General features: G+C 40.2%; 2 protein-coding genes across 2 annotated transcripts in view; one reads left to right on the forward strand and one right to left on the reverse strand.

Annotated features, from left to right (window-relative positions):
- Positions 1–1,226: 1,226 nt before the first annotated feature.
- On the reverse strand, positions 1,227–7,279 carry DAZAP2 (DAZ associated protein 2). Its single transcript, XM_026677349.2, has 4 exons — positions 7,122–7,279; positions 4,325–4,446; positions 3,398–3,640; positions 1,227–2,732 (listed from the first exon to the last, which is right to left on the reverse strand). Exons 1-4 carry the CDS (start codon positions 7,132–7,134, stop codon positions 2,604–2,606), a joined length of 507 nt encoding a protein of 168 aa, XP_026533134.1. The 5' UTR covers positions 7,135–7,279; the 3' UTR covers positions 1,227–2,603.
- POU6F1 (POU class 6 homeobox 1) overlaps positions 7,022–20,953 on the forward strand; it is a 71,930-nt gene continuing 57,998 nt past the window's right edge. Inside the window, exon 1 of the mRNA XM_087956345.1 lies at positions 7,022–7,040. The gene's annotated coding sequence lies outside the window, so the exon portion shown is untranslated. The remainder of the gene's footprint in view (positions 7,041–20,953) is intronic.

The raw sequence follows: 20,953 nt of genomic DNA on the forward strand, positions 1-20,953 counted from the left end.
AACCCTTACAATGCAGAGTGGTCATCACTGTCCAATTCAAATTATCTAAAATTAGAATAGGCAAATAGGTACCTCTTAACCCCAGATAGTTTGCTATCTGGTATAGGAAAGAAAACACCAGGGTGAGGATTGACCCAAATGACAACTATTTTCACATCTTATTCACCTGTAAAGCAAATAAAAAATAAAGCCCATTTAAAACAAAAAATATATTTAACATGCAAAACTTCTTTTTGGCTATTATAAGCCTCCACACATAGAAGTGAAGTATTAGGAACTTCTAATATCACGAGAAACTGCTCTATGGGTGTTGCTTTCAGTTAAGCAAATCAACTCAAGCTCTGAAAAATAAGCTGCCTCGTTATTTTTCTTAAACCTTCTTAATATGAATATTTCTCACATATACCTTAATGGCTTTTTTATTCATTTTAAGCCCGCAATGTAGTGTCTGTGCATATCAAATCTTTGGTTCTGTGAAGAAACATCTGCATTCATAGTTTCAAGCATGTGCTTTCCAGTCTAACGGAAATACCTAAACTTCCAATATAACAAGAGGAATAATAATGAAATAATTTGTATGGTAATGCATTGCATGAGGGCAAATATTATCATAGGCTGAGAAAGCAAGAGGAAGAATATGATATGTTAGCAGTTCTTGACAGAAGCGGAGGGGGAATAGATTGCTATCTTTTAAAATACTTGGAAAAAAGTGAAATATGTACTGTATAATATTTACTTCCATATCAGTGCATTCAGGACTACAGATAGTTCTAAATACTTTTAGAAGCATATTGGTTTACTGTATTATTAACAGCAGAAGCAGGAGAAAGCTTTCCATTGGAATTGTGGCATATGGAAAGGAAAAGTTTTAACTCTTTCTCTCCCATGACTCAGTCCCAAAAAAAATAATCCTTTCTACATTGCTGTCATCAGAGAAAAGAAAGCATGCATGACTGCTAAAGACAATTCTTTTCTGGGATTAATAGCAGTTTCAGGGAAGGGAGAGATTTTAACTGGCTTTATTTTTTCATACTAACTGCTTCCTGATGACACACTTAATGTTACTATGTAGTGGTAAATGTGTTCAGTATTTATAACATCCCCTATATCATACAATTTATATTTTTTTCACACTGACAGCAAAGTGAACAAAGGAACAGATACAAAGGCAAAATCAATTTTAAAAACTTGCAGCATTATAATGGACAGGAATTTAAGAGGCTAAATTCAACTTTGTCACTTTATTCAAATTTTCAAAATAGCCTTTATTCTACTTGTTTTTAGTATAAAAAGTCCACAAGTTAAGTGCACCACAGTGTTTACAGAGAGACCTAGAATCCCAACCTTCCATTAACAGTCAGCTGTATGGATGACCATGACACATACAACACACAGAAAATTAAGATAAAATATATTCACCAAATCTGATAATTTTTTAATTCATAAAAACAAAAGCAACAACAACAACAAAAGATTGAGGATCCCTGAAATATTCTTAATCCTAATAAGACTTCATTGTACCCAAGTCACTTTTTAAATGTTTGCATCTAAAAAAAACAAAAGCAAAAAAAAAAAAACCCATCAATCCAGCAAACTTGCACACTGATTGACATCTACCAGACATTTTTTTTTGTCTCTCTAGCCCGAATAACATTCCACTTAAAGGGTTTTTGTTATTACGACACTGGGTTGCTTCCCTCCCCCACACCCTTTTAAAAAAAAATGGTTTCATTTTAAGCTCTTTTGTTTTGTTTGTTGAAACATACAGGAAGCATTTAATGAAATGTTGTATTTCTGGCACCAAAACATGGCTTCAGTTAGATTTTTAATGTGCAAAGGAGTCCAAGATCACTTAAGAATATATAAAAAAGGACATCCTGGGACATCGCTCTAGCTGCATACTTTCCTAGCAAAAGAACAGAGAGCAAAGGTGAGTAGAAGGAACCAACCGAGGGGTTCTGAAATGGAAAACTGAGCCTCCCCCCATCATACTCTTCCAATAGGCATCTAACACAGATGCCCCCCCCTCCCCCCAAAAAAACCATTATGTCTGACTATCTTTCTCCCCAGCACCATTGATTCTAAGGAAAAGGAAAGATGGGTCTTAGTCCTAGTCATTGGCAACAGGTATTATCTGATCTGCAAGCTTGGTACGTTTGATACGTGGAAGCCAGTTGTCTTCCAACTTCCGTTCCTCCCACCCCCGGCCATTTCTCATCCCCAATCCCAACCCCATTTTTATATATAGTTGATTAATAAAAGCCAGACACAGAGGAAGAGAGCTGCAGTGAAAAGCACTCTCTGGTGGAACTAAAGGGAAATCTGAGGGACAGCTTAGCTCACATTCATTTCACAATTTAACCCCCAAGGTTTAAGAGAGGCACTCCTACCATTGCATGGTTTTGTATTTTAAAATTTGCTTTTTTTTTTTGTTTTAATAAAGAAAAAGTGCCTGAAGGGTCAGGGCACCAGGAAGACACCCTGCATCATCATGTGTCTAAATTGCAACTCCAGGTTAATACGACTAAAGCAGTTACATTGTGAGAAGTGCTGACAGTATGTGATGTCGTTCCTTTACACCAATGTAGCGCCCCCCCCTTCCTTCACCAGATGGTGTAGCCACCATCGGAGCCCCCCATGAAGAAGTTGCCCTTCCGTTGCGTCACTAGCACATTGGCACCCTGCATGACAGCCAGCTGGGCTGCATTGGGAGGACAGCCAGGAGGAGGAGGCTGAAAGAGAACAACAGCAACATATTAGAGGGATGCCATATGACAAGGCTAACAAAGCGCAGACCACAGTTTTGACAGAGGCTGCCAGGCTGGGCTGCAAAAAGCAGTCTTAGCAAGCTTCTTGCATGGCTTCCAGGATGCACGAGTTAACGCCAAGCTGGATTTTTTTTTCAAACTACGGTTGGGTGACTATAAACTATAGCAGGCTAGGATTTATTAATTTTTTTAACCTGCCTCCCTGACAATTCTGCAGATGAGTTAGGTTTGCAAATCAAGCAGGCTATCCTTTCAAAAGGGCAATTCCTCAATAAAGATGAAATCGCTACAAGAAAAATCACAGCATCCTCAGAAAAAGCCCCAGTGTCACCTTGAGCTCAAGGAATTTTATTTATGTTATCATTCTCACTAATGCCTATAGAGATAAAAACATAAGTGACACTGGACCCTCACGGGCTTTCCCCCTGCCTTATCTCAGAGTTTATATCACATTAATACTTGAGGCCGAAAATCCTTAAAACCCTTGCAGGTACTTTGCATTCACAATCTTGCAATATGGGGGGGTAGGGTGGGGAATGGTTTTATTACCAGGAAAAGTAGGGAGGGGGACTACTTTCATAATCCTCTATCACAGAAAGCAAATACAATAAGCGTAAGTGCCTACTTACAGGGATGTTGCCAGGAGCACTGGTTGCAAACCTTGCTCCAGCATCAAAGCCACCTTCCACAAGTACAGCAGATCCAGGAGGATAGACCGGGCCAACAGGATAAAAAGCCACTGGAACTGAAGAGCCCATTGGCCCCATAGCTACAGATTGAGCCATAGGAAGGTACAGTGAAGCACCAGGATAAGCTGCAGACATGGTAGGTACAGTGGCAGCTCCGGGATGTACAAAACTTGGGCGGTACAGCTGAGGAAGAAAGTACACATAAAACATTCCTTATGGGTACATACTCAGAAGTTTTCCTTCTCAAAGCTCTGGTTCTACTTAGGAAGATGTTTTGCCACTGATAGTGGAAATAAGCTGCTAAAACCTAAACAAAAATAAATCAACGTAGACCAGCTGGCTAGATGTCTCTGGGAAGTTCACAACAGGACATACAATGTGTATAGCTTTCTCTCATTTCCCTTTGCCTTGTAAAACTTTCAACTTAAAAGAGTACCTGAACCAAAGGCCAACTACTTAGTAATAAATGCCAGATTCTGCAGTTTGAAAAGTGAAAGAGATTCAAAATAAAATGTTCTTTTCATTTACATTCAACTAAAGCTGAAGTTACATACTTCTGCTTCTGGCAATGTGTATCTTGGTCATCATGATGACCCTGCTTATATTGAAGTGCTCAGCCAGATCTATAATTTGCATATGATGAAATCACAACTCAAACAATAGAAACATTTGGCAAAACTACCTCCAAAATAATTGGAAACCTTCTAGGGAAAATCCTTGTCACTAAATCAGCTGGCATGGCAATAACCTATCTGGATCATCAATTATCAATCACAGGTGTTATTTTAGTAAGTGAAAAGATGTTTTTGATCTGATCCAGAAAGACTTATCTTATTTCTTACAACAGAAAGTGATTGGAGTACATACTTCTGAGTAGGCAGGAGGGGCATCAGAATAAGGTGGAGCCTGAGGAAGTGGTATGGTCTGTGGGAACACAGATGGATTACCAGGAGATTGAACTGGATAGGAAGGCTGTGTAGGGTATTGACCTAAGAGAAGAAATTAATCAATGTCAGCACAATTGTCTTTCCTGTAAAAGGACCTGGAAGTATATGAAATAAAGAAAAATCCCTCCTGTGGGAGCTTTGTCTGAAAGAAAGAAAAAGCTTCAAAAACAATATCTAAACAGCAAAAGAACCAAACGGGTGTTTTTGTTCTTTAATATGCAAAATTCCATAGATGACATCCAGACGATATCATTCAAACCAGCTTTCCCACTAAGAACAAAGGTAGTCAATAATTGTATTTTTACAATTGTATTTTTAAATGGACAGTGCCATCTCATGGGCACCACAAATATTTTTCAGAAGTCAACAAGAAATTAACTGCTTATCCATTATCTCCATTGGATATCAAATCTATTTTAAACCCACTGATTTAACTATCAACAAGCAAAACCAATGAGTTGCTTGCTTGATAGTTGCAAGGGTGCATGGGTATTTCTTCCAATATATACAGTACTGCACATATAGCACCTTTACCCAGATTTTAGGATTCTACCCCTCTCACATACACATACCCCAAATAAACTGGCTATCTTTTGCTGTTGCCAAAGTAGTTAAACTGTTCAAATGCCTCATTCTGGCCTGCCACAAACACAATCAAAGGAACCATAGGCTGAATTCAGCTATAAGGAGCTAGATTTTATAAAAAACTAGACATTACTCTCCAGTTTCCTATACTTTAAATTTTATGTAGGCTCACTCATTAAGTTGCCCATCCCTGAGCACATAGCTTTCATTTGGATGGTATGCTCAAGCAGTCAGACTGTTTTTGTGGCTTAAAAGAGTTGAACTGATATTTGATAGGTAGGTAGCAATTAATCATGTATTGAAAAGAGTCATAAGACGCAATGAGAAATAAGTAAAGGACATACACAGTTAATACATCAATTTATAACCATTTATAAATTTATAAGCTAAATGAATTCCCTTTTACTAGGGACTATTTAATAAGCTTTGTGACTCAGAGTCACTTAAGTCCAAACAGTTCATATTCTGAGCTCAAGAGACCGTAATACTTTAAGATTACTCAGAATTTTTTAATCAATGTTTTGTACTTTTATCTCCATAGCTTATACTGCCACAATGCACATTTTAAGAAAAGTACTGAACTGTACATATTTCATTTTGGAATGGGCTGGATTTAAACAGACACAGGCTATCCCATTTAGAGCAATGTTTGAAACCTGCCAAATCAGTTCTTTTTTTTTTTAATTCATGAGAAGTAAAAACTGTAAGCTTGGGTATACCACTAGTTCAAATGCAACCCTAAATCTAGCCAGGTTTGCTTCCTGAAAAGGACCAGACTATCGGCATACTGTTTTTAACCAACTCTTACATGCCCCCCAACTATCCAGGGATGATCCTGCGACTTGATTTGTATGTATTCCTTCCTTTTAGAACCTGCTAATCAAATTACATCTCTCGTCCAGGAATTGATTGGCATCCTTCAGTCTCAGGAGACTATGGTATAGTGTTCTGAAAAGAGGACCTAAACAGCATCTAGTGTGGCTAAAAAGGCCAATTCGAGAGTGGCAATCCCTTCCACATTGAGGACAAATACAGTCTGTCTCCTGTCTAGTCCCCATACGTCCAGGAAGTAATGAATTAAATGCAGGGCAACACCTAATAAGGAGCAAAAGAAGACACAAATGTGAACCCTTCCCGCAATTTTGCAATTTGCTTCTGCATTCTGTGATTCATAGTTCATTTCTTTCCCATTTTACTCAAAAGGCAGAGGGCACGCTCTGGTGTCAAACCCCTCCCTGAGGATCAAACACCATTTCCCTTTAGTTATCACTCCAGTCTCTGTCCAGCCTCTTTATTTAAATTTGCAAAGGAAGCAAAGGGATGTTATGAGACAGAGCCACCTTTTGATAGGAGCAAACTATGCATGCCCCTCGGTCCCTGAGCTGGTGTTTAAATTTCCAAGCATCCCATGTAACATCAGGGATTGTGTATGGGGAAGAGAAATGGTTGGCTATCAGTTCTGGAACCGCAGAGGAACTTTGGCTATCTAAATCCTCTTTCAGGACAAACAGCAGTATTAGGCCCCCATGCCTGCCCATTGCGGTCCTTGGCCATAAGGGGAGCTCCCACCAAACGATTGACTTCAAAGGGACTTTCTACTTGTCAAAGCTGCGATCCTCCCCACCCACCCACCCACCCCTAAAGCTCCCGGCTCTCTACCCTTCTTCCCAAATGTCAGAGTTTTCACGTGCATGTTGCACTAGGGACTCCGTTCCCAGAGAAACGGTGCCCCCATTAAAAAAACAAAAACAATCCTTCCACTCTACGGTTCCCTCCGGACTCGCGTGTTTCCGGCGAACATCTGGAAATCCAGGGAAAGGAGAGGGTTCTTTTGGCCCACGAACACCCGTTCCGGTAGTAGCAGCCAAAGGGTTAACAACCTGCCAAGGAAGGTTACGTCATAGCCACCTAACCTGAGCCCTTCCCCCATTGCCTTCCACCCACGACTTCTCCCGGCTTTCTATTGGTCAGGGTTGCCGTCAGTCATTGACTAGGCCCGCACATAACAACACTGCGGCGGTAGCCTTAAAGGAGCAGCGACCCTGCTAAAGGTGAGGCGGTTGGGTGGGGTTGTGATGGTGGTGGTGGGGGGGAGGAGAGGAAGGAGGAGGAGGAGGAAATCAGCCTCTTGCCTTTGCTGTTCATGATGGCGGCGTTGCAAATGAACGAACGAGAAGGACGGTTCACCCGACTACGAAAGGTTTAGGCGACTCGCTAGCTTTAGCAACGGCGGCAACCCTCCTCGCTCCACCACTTCCTTGTTGTTGTCGCTGCAGCCCTGATGAAAGGGGTTACGTTACAGCGCGTGACGTCACGCCGCAGCGCTGCCGCGAGGAACGGAACAGGAAAAAAAAACACCGACCGGCTGTTAAGGGGTGTGGCCACAGAGGCGAGGGGGCGTGGCGCTCTGTAAGGCAGTGGGCGGAGGAAGGGAGTTGAGGGAGCTGTTGTACGTGTTCTGTGCTGAGAGTGGGAAAAAAACATACCGCTTTACGAGTTATCTATCCCATCGTTACACAATTACATTCATGTGTTTATTTAGCGTATTTATGCAGCCGCCCATCACACAAACACATGACTCTGGGCCGTATACAGCAACTGTTAACTCCATAACAGCCTAAAAACAAATAAATAGATAAAGGAAGCAGTTAAACATAAAACCCGAGAAAAAAAAGGACAAACTTCACTTAATATGCAGCCATCTTGCAGCCATCCCCAACCCCAAAATCAATTTGTAAAGACATTTCTCAAGTTTTCAGAAATGAGCTAACCTCACTTGAAAGTGTGTGTGTGTGCGCGTGCACATGGGTGGGTGATGACAACCCAGAGGGTAGCCTTCCTGCCTGGCCTGGTGGGATGAGTAGATGTCATTGGGAAAAGATGGTTCCTAAAATACCCTGGCCCCATGCCATATAGGACTTTAAAGGTCAAAACCAGCACCTTTAATTGCACCTGAAAACAAACTGGCAAATGGAGGCATCATGAGGGACATATATATCTGTGCAGCCACCTTCTGCACCAGTTGAAGCTTCCAAAAAGTCTTCAAGGGCAGCTCCTTATACCGTCCATTATAATAATCCATTCCAGAGATGAGCAAGGCATGAGTGATTGTGGGTAGAGCCTCACAATCCAAGAAAGGATGCAACTGGTATACAACATGAAACTGTGCAAAGTCTCTGCTAGCCATGATTGCTACCTGCTTCTCAAGAAGAGGTGAAGAGTCGAGAAGGAGCCCCAGATTTCAGACTGTCCCCATTACTCTGGACTGTTCCATAACCACCTCATCCAAAACCAAAGGTGATAAAGTCCCAAAGCCAGAAGGACCACAAACCTAGATCCATTTAGTCTTCAGCTGAAGCCTGTTGTTCCCCATCCAAATCCCTACAGCCTCCAGGAAACTAGAATAATTTTCCAGGTGTGGAGATATACAATTAAGTATCATCAGCATACTGATGATACCTCATCCCATGGCAACAGATTGTTTCACACAGCAGCTTCATAAGATTGGAGAGAGTACCAAACTCTGTGGAACTGCACATAAGGGTTGAGGGCAGGATCTCTCATTTCCAAATAATGCCAACTGTGTACTGGTACCAGCTCCGCAGAAGGAAAAGAATCAGCACAGTACTGTGCCGCCCATTCCCAGCCCAAAGAGCTGTGCCAGAAAGATACCATGGCCAGTGGTATGAAAGGCTGGCAAGAGATTATGGAGAGAAAGGACAGATGGACTACCTCGTCCCATTCCCAGCACAGATAACCCAAAAGCATGATCAGTGCTATTTCTGTCCCAAGTCCAGGCCTTAATCCCAACTGAAAGGAGTCCAGATAATTTGCTTCATCCAGGGCTTTAAAGATGCTTTGTAACCACTTTCTCCATAATACTGGACAAAAATTGTCCAGTGTAGTAGGATCCAGTGATGGCTTTTTGAGGAGGGGGACAAATCAATGATGTTTTGTTCCAACCCCCTCTTTCAGGGAAGAATGAACCACTACTAAGATCCAATCACACAACACCTTTTGGGCAGCCTTAACTAGCATGGGTCTAAGGAGCAGATGGCTAGGCTCACTGTTCTAAGCACCTGGTCCACTTCCTCAGGTCCAACACAGTGGTACTATTCTACTGGTTCGGCCTGGTTCTTGCGTACTGGTAGCGCCGAAGATCAGCTGGCAGAGAGCCTGTTCACTCTGAGTCTCTCCAATGCTCTGCAGTTGGGCCCGCCCGCCCGCCTGCACTCCCACACTGACCCTTATCTCCCGCTTTTGAGGCGCAGCTTTGCACAGCACAGATTGCCGCATGTCAGCTGTTGAAGCTGCAGGGAAAGTGCAGGATTGCAGGTGGTGAATAGGAAAGCCTCTGCGCATGCGCAAAGCATGTGTGCACGTGTGCACACAAAGTGTGCCCACCAAGCCACGGCCACAAACCGATGGTAAACCACTTTGAAATCCATCACTGGTTCAACAGCATCAAACTGTTCCCAGATAATCAATCAAGACTGTACCTCAGCATCTCCCCTGGACCTGTATCAAAATTGGCATCCAACTTGGAACGATGTGATTTTGTCCAACAAATGCTGTGAAAATGCCTCCACCCGTCCTTGTAGACAGACTTCAGAGTCCTCCTTCCCTAGGAGAATGCAGGTCACCTTAAACAAAGTTGGCTATCTGAGGACTCAGTAAGGTCAAATAAGTATTGTTGCTTCATTGCCCTTACTGCCACAAAATAGGTTCTTGTGTTTGATCAAGTATAATTGCTAGCTAAAAAAAATACAAATGCAATACAACTAGCAATAGCACTTAGACTTATATACCACTTCATACTACTTTATTGCCCTCTCTGATTTACAAATGTTAGCATATTGACCACAACAATCTGGGTCCTCATTTTACCAATCTCGGAAGGCTGAGTTAACTTTGAAGCAGTTGGCAGTGGGCAGAGTTAATCGGCAACACTGCATTTTAAGCACTCTGCCACCACACCTAAGAAAAATAAAGACTTTAAAATGCATACGTTCTTCTGAAGCGTTATAATGATATCCAGAGAGATGCTTCAAAATTAGAATGTCACTACAGAAAAGATCCTTAGTCACTAAGTTAAATTAAAACTTTAAATTAAAAAGTTACATTCTGCCTTCTTGATCTGTTAAACATCTTCCCAGTCTCTCACTCACAAAATTATTCTTCTCCTAAGGAAAACAACTTCTAGCCAGATATAAACTAAGCTCATTTTAGTGCAATATTTGTATTAGAGCAATTTTAAATAAATGGGTTTGTTTATATAAATTGAGTATGAACAAACAAAAAATACATTCAAAATATGTAATCCTAAATTCCACAGCATACAAAAGATACAACAAAGACGAGTGTTTAATTTCATAAATATTTTATATTTCTTTGCATATTTGCTGTAGAAGCAGTTTCGCTACATTCAGTAAAGCTTATTCCAAATAAACATGAGAAAGTTGCATCCCAAGCTGCTTGTCAGACGTGGCAAGGAACAGTCAAACATGCCCTCCTTTCTAATTCTCTATGCTGCAAGATCTCAGTCAAATGAAAATGGGATCATTTACTCCTTGACTTATGACTACAATTGTAATCAGAACTTCCACTGCTAAGCAAGCTTAAGTAAGTCATGCCCAATTTTGCAGCCTTTTTTTTTTGCCAGGGTTGTTAAGTGAATCGCTGAAGTTGTTAAGTGAATTATTAAGCAAATCCAGCTTCCCCATTGACTTTGCTTGGAAGAAGCATCTTGTAAAGTAGCAAATGATGATTACATGACCCCAAAATGCTGCAACTGTCATTATTCCATGCTGGTTGCCAAGTATCCAAATTTTAATCATATGACCATTGGGTTGTTGCGACAGTCGTAAGTGCCGTAGCACTTTGACTTATATACCACTTCATAGTGCTTTACAGTCCTCTCTAAGTGGTTTACAGAGTCAGCATATTGGCCCCCAACAATCTGTATCCTAATTTTACCGACCTCAGAAGGATTGAAGACTGAGTTAACCTTAGGCTGGTCAGGATTGAACTCCTGGAATCAGCAGTTAGTTAGCTTGCAATACTGCATTCTAACCACTGAACCACCATGGCTCTTACAACTGCAAGGACAGGTTGCAACTCAGTTTTTTTCAGTGCTGTTTTAACTTAGAGCTAAATGATTGGTCCTAAGTCAAGGACTACCTTCCAAGAAGTAGTGGTACATAATTCATTTGACCGCAGTTTGGTTGCAATGAAACCTGGAAAGTTCTCGTAGTAAGACCTGAAGGTGAAGAATGAACAGTTATTAATGATTACCAACTTATGTCTCCTACCAAGAATAAGGAAGAAATTTGACGGCTCTTTTGAGGCCACCATAGGCAAGATTCCCAAGATCAGAAAATACTTTACTTCCAAAATACTGCACAATTATCTATATTGCAGCAGACTAGCCTTCTTTTGCCTGGTGTCTTCAGGTTGCAGAATGTTACATTGCAACTCCCATTAATTCTGGCAATTATGGATAACTGTAATTGTAGTCCAGCACTTCGGAAGGCAGTCAGGCTAGGATATGCTTTAGTAGACCAAAATTACAAGTGCAAATCAGCACATTCCCCTGAGACTTTGTTTAATTTAATCCCAGTTTGCTGAATGAGCCACAACGGTAGATTTCTTATATTGTGCTAAGCCAAAATCACATTATGGCTTTATTATGATGTAAAAAATAGGTCTTGGTGTTATACTGATTCTAAAACCAATAAGAAATTATATATCAACCCTATGTGGCCTGTTGGCAATACATTATACATTAAGAGCTATTTTCATATATTGATTAATACAAATCAATTTGTTGTTTTTTTTTTTTTTTTTGCAAAATAATAATTCTCAGGGAGATAAAAATCAAATAGGAAATTCTTAGGAGTTACTTTCCCAATTGAGGAACTGCATACATGTCCAAATCCATGCATATGAGATCAGTGGAAGACCTTGCACATAAGTTTTGAATTTAATTAAGCTAGAAAGCTTTTAATTTGCACTAGAGAACTGTTCTTTAACATCAAAAGCATGCTTTCTCACGCTGTTGTTTTAGCATCAGCCTTAACTAATGACAGTTACCTTAAAGGCTCCTGGATTTTATCATAGCTGAAAAGTTCAATACTCCTGCTTCCTAGAGGTAGGCAGACTTATTCCAAGGTTTCTGGTTACTTATTTTCTTGCAGAGTTTCTGAGAACGATGATCAGCTTTTCAGTCCAAGCAGCCTTTCCTATTCCTTCTTCAAAATATTACATTTCTTTTCCAAAACCCAATTAATGTTTGCTATCCTCCTTGGTTTCTTTCATCCACCAGATGGCTGTACTGAGTTTTTCAAACCCCAGTGCTGTAAATTCACCCAACCCAAGCTTCACTAAAACCCCAGAAGTGTTTGTTTCAGGGATCCACACTAAAAATGAAGTTTGAATAGCCGTGATTTGAAGCTGGTAAAAATGTGGCATGAGTTTTTCATTAAAAAAGATGCAATTTGTTTTTCTGAGGAATGAAATTAGATTTTTGTAATGTATTGCACATAGAGCAGCTTTTGAAGCATATTACAGTACAACTTACTGTAGCAGTTACATAGGAATAAGTATACAGTATGGAGTTCCTTCACCAGTTTTTCATCAATGCCATTGTCTCTCAGTCTAGTTTATACCACCATTTCAAGACTAGTGCCAAACTCTAAAACTCAAGATTCAACTGCCCAAATGTTCTGTTCACCACAGAAATGTTCTATTCACCATTGAAACTTTCTGTTCACCTCTCTGACACCTTCAAATATTTAAAGTATATAGGGTTAGTAAAAAGAGGAGGGTTTTCCCTCTTACGTACAGATGGAATATCCTCCTCAAAGTAGCATGCATGCTATGATTCTAGAATTATTTGGAGAAGACATTTTTACTTCATTTTTTAAAAATGTTTTTATCTTTTGCTGTATGTCACCTTGATAGCTTTACTGAGGGGGAGACTTAAAACATTTTCCTCACTTTAAGATAAAACAAACGAGTAGACAAGATCTCCCCCAAACACATTAATGCACTCTGATTTTTACTGTAGACTCTGGCTCATAGCATAAATTACCTACACAAATTATTCAGGAGTTAGATCCTGCTGACTCAGTTTTATATAACAATAAGTGTGCACTGCATTGTAACCTAACTGAGGAATATATTATAGTATTATGGTGTGACAGTATTAGGCTTAAGTGATCATTATGAAACCTCAGCAGATGTCAACATCTAGTTGATCCTCCTTGGACTCAAGTATTAAGCAAGTATTAATATTTGGACAAGAGACCACTAGGAAGCCACAGCTGTATGCTAGGCAAGATAGTTGAAAAACCTAAAGGAATTTTTACTCCTCATTCATTACACCCAGAGCACAGTGGCTCACATGGTTAGGATGCTGAGTTGGAAGTTAGCAAGCCCGTGTTCAAGACGCAAAATACTGCAGCATGGTGGGGTGACTCCCGTCATTCACTCAGCTCCACATGACGGGCACATAAAAGGAGTTCCCATGTGCATCCCCGAAGCAACGGTGATGTCACCGCCTAATCCTTCCAACCGGAAAGCACTTTGAACGATGCCTCTGACATGAACAGAATGGGGAGGGATTCATTGTGCTAGAAAGTACAAGGGGAAAAAAATACTAGTACCAGGTAGCCCTCCAGCGGTGGGATTCAAATTGTTTTACCACCTGTTTGGTGAGTGTGGCTTGGTGGGTGTGCTTTGCCTAATGCTGGCGCAGCTTTCCCCACAACCAGCTGAGACCTGCAGCGCCAATCAGCTGACAGGATAAAGAAAAGAGAAAGGCGCAGGGGTGAGTTGGAGGGCCGACCCTTTACTTTTCTCCTTTCAGCTGATTGTCGGAGGATTTTTTTCCCCTCCCCTCAGCTGATCATCGGCTTTTTTTTTTTTACTACTGTTCAACCGAACCGGTCCAAACCAGTAGCATACCACCGTTTATGGCTGTTTGCAGTGTCCATGGTCATTTGGTCACATGACTGATTTACAAGAGCTTTGCAGAAAACTGCCATTTAGTTTTGGTTGTCATCCAAAGACCCCATAGCTAACGATGGGTTTGCTAAACAACTGCTGTGTTCATTTAACAAACACGATTCGCTGAATGACCATGGTGATTAACTACTGCTGCAAAAACAAAAGAAGGCTCCATTATGATTGCAAGTCAAGAGCTACCTGTATTTATATTTTCCACCTTGCCATGTTATCTCTTTTAAGGAGCATCTAGAATTTTGTAGGAGGATAGTTATGGTATATTATAGAATTTCCTGGTCAAAATGTAATCAGATTTACAAATATAATTCCCACTAATTACATTTGGTGTAAGTCTATAATTAGCTAGCTAGCTAGCTAGAGATATAGACACACACACCACACACACATACACACACACACACCCATATTTCTTTTTACAGCAAGCTCTGAATGCATTCTGATTTCTATTAAATATAGATGACAGATTAAGAACAGAGGCTGCTTGCATTAGAGATTTCAAGGATTCTGGTTGACATAATGTGTATTATGGTTGATTGCATAGTTAGCTAGATGTTTAGATTATATTTGGCATTTTTAGTTATCTATTGACTGGGACTTGGGATAGCGCAGGACCTGGAATAGGTAGATGTTGTTGGATACCATTAAAAGTATTGTTGCAAGATGTAAGCTGTTCCAAATAAAACTACCTTTTGCAATTGATTGATGGCGATTTTGTTAATGTTGATGCTGTTCAACATTTTTACAAATATCTTTAATATCTGCCAAAAAAAAAAAAAAAAGATTTGGCAGACACCTGAGATGTATTTGGGAACCTTTGAACCACACTTTAAAAAACACTGCTGATAATCATAGTAAACAATGAATTGCAGAACCCAGCATGGTTAGTGGCAAGTCTTCTTTATCAACATCTAGAGCAGACCTGGGCATTTTATGTCCCAGGTTACATCTGGCCATTCAGTTGTCTTTGTCTGGCCCACATGAGCTCAATCAGAAATTAGGAGTTAAATGTAAAGAAGTGCATTGGTTCATCCTTTCACAACAATCCTAGTTTCTTGGGAAAATTAATTGCCCAGACCTGATCTAGAGAACCAAAGGCTTCCTCCTCTGCTTTAGATAGTCTTAAGTTTTCTGATCAACACTCTCTATTTCCTTGCTATATAACTTCAATTCTTGTAGACTCATGAATGTGCAGAACGAACTGTTAGGCACAAAGCTTAAATAATTCATGAGTAGAAAAATATTCTTATTTTAAAAGGTGGGAAAGAGTCCTGGATAAATTTAGAGTAAAGCCAGGCTTGCTGCAAATTCATTACGGTTGCTCACTTAAAAGGAAAAACGGTTTGAAAGCAAGAACTAAGTTGTGAGAGATAACGACTGTCTCATTCTCAGGATTTTCCGGGGTTGAGAGAAATAGATTCCAGATGAGCTTCTCTTCCCATTGAAACCATCTGCATTTTCCTAGCATTTTCTTTTTTTCTCTTTATGCACAAAAAGTTGAAGGAAAGGCAGAAAAGATCTACAATATTTTTTTTGCTAGGGGGACTTCTGGTGGCACTTCCGTCGAAGACAGACGGAGACTGCGATCGTGCGCGTTTCGATCTCTGCTTACCCTGTTGGAGGGGTCCCTATGGGACTGAACCATCAGACCCACCTCGGAGGGGTGGGGGAAGAGGGGGAGACTGCCAGCTGGGTTGAGGGGAGCTGCATCTCCCCTCCCTGGCTTGGTATACTCCCCTGGAAGACAGAGAGAAGTGGCAGTTTTAATGGCTGCCCTGAAGGTGGGAAGCTACCGGGACCTAAGTGTGTGCCGGAGAGGTGAAGTGGTGAGCGGCATGTATCCACACAAGAGAAGCTGAACCTTTTATTTTAATAACCCCGAAAAGCAGAAAGAAAGATTCCTCACTTGAGAGTACAACAGCAGCGAATAGAAAACAAGAGGACAACATTAGATAAATAAAAATCTGGACTATAAAAGAGCTATAACAAAATAAACAAGAACCCCAGAAGCTTAAAAGAAAAAGGGGGAGATTGCAGCAAGAGGACAAAGGAAGGCAATATCTTGGGTATGTTGGGGGTTGACTGAGCAAAGGAAACAGAAGAACCAACAAGGAAAAGAGATATAAATGGAGTCTCTTGGCAAGGATTACAATTAACTTTAATAAAATAAATAACACCCCAATTGATTAAAAATGGAAGAAGCAAGCAAAGAATTTAAGTTGGAACTGCAAACTGTGAAAGAAATGATAAAAGAAAGAAGGGGTTTATTGGACACACTGGCAGAAAAAGTAATGCAATTTATAGCAGAACAAAATAATTTTAGAGAGGAGGAGCCAAAGGAAGAGGAAAACAGCCAAGGTGGACATGAAGATTCAGAGACATTGCCAAAAGACACAAAAGGAACTAAAACTAAGACTTTGATGACAGAGATAATAAATAAAGGAGATAAAACTCCCAAGAGTAAGCAGAAGAAGAAGCTGTACAAGAAGAAATTTCAAAAAAGAGAAAAGGAAAGGGGGAGAGGAAAGATGGGGGACTGGCAGATGGAAATAAATGTAATATTAGAGGAAAAAAGAGGGATAAAGAGGAAAGGCCAGGAAAACTTAGTAAAGGGAAAGCTGGCTAAAACTAAGAGAAATGACAAGGCTGAGAGATTTAGAGATAAGGGTTAGATATGGCATAAAAGGGGGACACCACATGGGAATGTATCTTTGTATAGACTGAGGAGATTTGAAGTTTATAACTTACTAGGAATTACCTTAAAATTACTAGATAATTATAGATGAGAAAAATGAAGATGGAGTGAGTGATATTAAGAGGGTTCTATTGTTATTAATCCTTTCTTTTTATACCGTGTTTCTCACAAAATAAGGCCGGGCCGTATTTTTTATTTTTATTTTTTTTTGAGCCCCGAAAAAATGGCTAGTCTATCTTTTTTGGGGTGACTTATTTTCCTCCCCCACATGCACCCCCACCTAGAGCACCCCACGTTCACTCACCTCACCACGAGGCCACTTCTATTGGCCGAAAGAAGCGCCCCGAGGGCAGAGTCACTAGCTGCTTCTATCGGCCAATAGAAGCGGCCTCATGGAGCGCTCTGTGGGCAGCCACACCTCACCATGAGGCCGCTTCTATCAGCTGATAGAAGCACCCTGAGGACAGAGTCACCAGCCACTTCTATCAGCTGATAGAAGCAGCCTCGTGGTGAGGCATGGCTACATTACCAACTGCAAACTCAATTGTGTACATACACCGTTGTCAGAGTAAATATCAAACAATCTCAAGATTCCCACTGCATTTCTGCTGCCCTTCTTCATCCCCTCAGATAGCCCTATTTCCCCCCACCCCCGATTCCCCACTGCAACCACTTGGACGGAATGGTTCGCAGGAGGCTCGCTAAAGAAGCTGATTCCACCTATCACCTGCAATGGGCAGTTCCCGGCCCCTCCACTTAGGCTGCCAACTAAGGGAACTCGCAGTTTACTCAATTGTTCAACCGGTTTCAAAGGGAGGTCGGGGGGATCTTTGTGCCCCTTGCCATCCACTAGCGTCTTCCAGGGGGAAGGTATGCTTTGAGGGGCAACACGGAGATTGCTGTCCGTAAAACTGCGAGCTAAACAGCCCACCTTTCTCCTACCTTCTTCTCGAGGTTTTGCTTGCAACCCGACCACTGACAGGTGGTTGAGTCCAGCTTCAGCTCTCCCTTGTGTGGTTGGTGGAGTATTTTGGCATCTCTTTTTCAGACAGTACAAGGGTAAGGGTAATCCACAAATATAGTTTTGGCTTCTGCACAGATATTGCAGTCTATGGCGTGGTTTGTGCAAATACGGTACTTACCTCACCCCTTTCCTGTAGTTTGCCCATAGAATAAGATGAGCACCACCTAGAGGGTCCTACACGGACTCACCTCACGAGGCTATTTGTATCAGCCAATAGAAGCAGCTGGTGACTCTGCCTGCTGGGCGCTTCTATCGGCCGATAGAGGCAAGTCTGCCCGTGGGGTGCTCTAGCCGAGGCTACCTTCAGGGGGGCTCCTAAAGGCAAGTTTCTCCCTTCGCCCTTCCCCCCATTTCTCTTCACCTCATATAGTTCAAGCGATGTGAGAAATGGTGGGGAACGCATAGTTTAAACAGGCCCAAATTTTGAGGGTGGGGCTTAATTTCACCTTATGCCTAGAAAACATGCTGGGCCTTCTTATGAGGGGGTGTATTGTTGGAGAAACACGGTACATATATACATATTCTAAAATATGCTAATGACTAAATGATATTAGGAAAACAGAGAATATGATGACGGGTGAAAATCTGGTATTAATTATGTTTAAAAAGTGTTGAGTTAGGGTTATATAAGTGCTTTAGGTTGAAATTGGTCAAAGGGAAGTAAAAGGGGAAATTAACTCTGTTTTTATTTTATTTTTTCTTTGTGGTATACATGAAATAGAAAATACAATCCAGAGGTGGGGACTTCCGGGTGACGTCGTGTCATGGCGGTTCAGGAGAAATCTGCTCTGATCTCCTGAGCCGGGATTTTCGCCTCTGGACAGCTGTTCTTGGCGGTGTCCAGTCCTGGAGGGATTGACAAGGCAAGGAGAAACTCTTGGTGACAGTTTGGGAGGTTGCGATCCTGAAACATTGAAGAAGAGAGCCTGAAGTCCAAGGCGAAAGAAGTCAGCCTGTGTGGCCAGACCTGGAGATGCAACAAACTAGCTAGCAGGAAGCAGCGAGATGGCAGTGGATGAAGCTTTATTTGGATTACAATTCATTTGGATAACAATTGAGATAGACAATTGTTTGAAAGAACAATCAAGTGGACTAAGGAAACCCAGGGTGAAAGGGGGGAGAGTGGAAATCGGCAGCAGCATTCTAACCTACCACCTCGAACACTGGGACAATAGTGAAATTAATAGTGAAAATAAGAAAATAAGAGGAATCTTGACGGAAAATCGGAGTGTGGTGTGAGAGTTGAGAAGTCATTTTCGGAAGGTTCCATTTCCTTTTGACAGCTTGAAACAATTTTGTTAAAATCAAGTGAACTGAAAAAAAACAATCTGATAACAACCTAAACAGAAAGAGTGAAAATTGATAACCAAAATAAAGCACAGGAGTTCTTTGAACAGCTGGGCAGATGAGAGGAGGAAACAAGCAGCAGAGATGAATTGGAAATGCCAAGTCAAGAAGAAATACAACAAAGAACTAAAGAACGAGAGGAAAACCAAAACAAAGAAGATAGAGGTGAAAGATCAACCCGAGAAGAAACAGGAATCAAAACCAGAAGTCAAACAATAGCCAAAACCAACGAGAGGTAACATCTAAAATAAGAAAGAATGGGGAAAGGATTAACACTGACTTCTATAAATATTAATGGTTTAAACAATCCATCAAAAAGGAAAAAAGTACTTTTGAAACTTGAAAAGCTGAAATTGGATATAATATGTCTTCAAGAGATTCATATCAAACCACAAGAACAGAAATATTTACAAAACAAAAAGTTAGGGAAACTATACACATCGCTAGCAGAGGGAAAAAAGAGAGGAGTAGCATTATACAGTATATCAAAGAAGAATTAGAATCAAAATTGATTTATAATGATAAGATTGTAAGAATATTAATTGTAGAGGTGGTTATACAAAACAAAAAGATTTTACTAGTAGGGATATACGCCCCCAATACAAATCACAATGAGTTCTATAAAACTCTATATGCAAAATTAGTAGAATTAGGCAACCCTATGATCTGCATAATTGGCGACTTTAATGCAATTTCTAATAATAAACAGGATTATGCCAGTGATCAAAAATACCAAAATGGGAATACCTGTGAAGTCAGGAAAGGCAGAAAGACCCAGCAGAAAAGGGGAAAGGAAGATATTAAGAAAGAGAGGGATATAAACTGGAATGAGAAAAGATATGGGGAAAAGAGGGGGAGGAAAAGCAGTACGAAACAGGTGCATGAAATAAAGAAAAGAAATTGTTGAAAAGAAATTGTTTTTTCAGAGATAATGGTTGATGAATTAAAAAGGGGATTCTGCGGGGTGACAAGTGGTAATAAGAATATTTCCGCAATTAAAAATATTTAGAAAATAGGTATAGATACTGATAACTGTTATTAAAAATCAAGGGGGAAAAATATGCTGTGGAATCCAAATGAAAAGATGTAATGATTATTATTGTAACTTCTTAAAAATAATGGTTTATTGGGAATCAAGATGAAGGAATAAAGGTATAGTTGCAGTAAAAGGGGGGGAACCTATACTTTTTTTTTAGTGTTAAAGTTTGTATTATTATTATTGTTGTATTAATCTAGAATTTATAAAAAGAATGTGTAATGGAAAGGGAATATGACAGACTAAAGAACCAACTAAATTAATAAGTTAATATAAACTATTAAAAGCAAGGAGAGACATTGGTAACTTTTATTATCATTATCATTATTATTATTAGGCAAACACATATTTTATCTTTATTTTTAAAATAAATATTAAAGGATTATATTTGAAATAATTGAAATGAAACAAAAAGATGTTTCGATTGAGATTAATGGAAGAGGCTAGAATTAATGTGTTTGTTTCTCTCCTTACTGAAAATTTGGAATGGAAAAGGTAATAATAGAATTAAGTATGTATATATGAATGTATAATTGCTGTCATATTTGTATGTAAAGGTGATGACCTGGAAATATGTTGTCCACTAAAAAGAGATTTTTTTTTAATGTGAAAAACTGAATAAAATTTGTTAAAAAATATATATAAAAAAAACCGAAATACATTTCCTAAATGTTTTTTCGATATGGCTGAGGAACTAGATTTAGTAGATGCATGGAGGAAATTGAATCCAGAAGTGACCCAGTTTACCTTCTACTCCAATCCACATAAATCCTGATCAAGGTTAGATATGGCATGGATGAATAATGATCTACTCAAGCATATAAAAAATATAGAAATA

This window comes from Notechis scutatus, chromosome 2 (genome assembly GCF_049901735.1).
Source record: "Notechis scutatus isolate UNSWTSFEM ecotype Mainland chromosome 2, rNotScu1.2, whole genome shotgun sequence".
NCBI classification, from domain to species: domain Eukaryota; kingdom Metazoa; phylum Chordata; class Lepidosauria; order Squamata; family Elapidae; genus Notechis; species Notechis scutatus.

Bases quoted from the DNA above. Each gene is read 5' to 3' on its own strand.
- DAZAP2 (XM_026677349.2), bottom strand. The intron at 3,641-4,324 runs GTATGTACTCCA...TTTCTTCCTCAG, and splicing joins CCCCTCCTGCCTACTCAGAA to CTGTACCGCCCAAGTTTTGT. The intron at 2,733-3,397 runs GTAAGTAGGCAC...GTTCTCTTTCAG, and splicing joins GTGCTCCTGGCAACATCCCT to CCTCCTCCTCCTGGCTGTCC.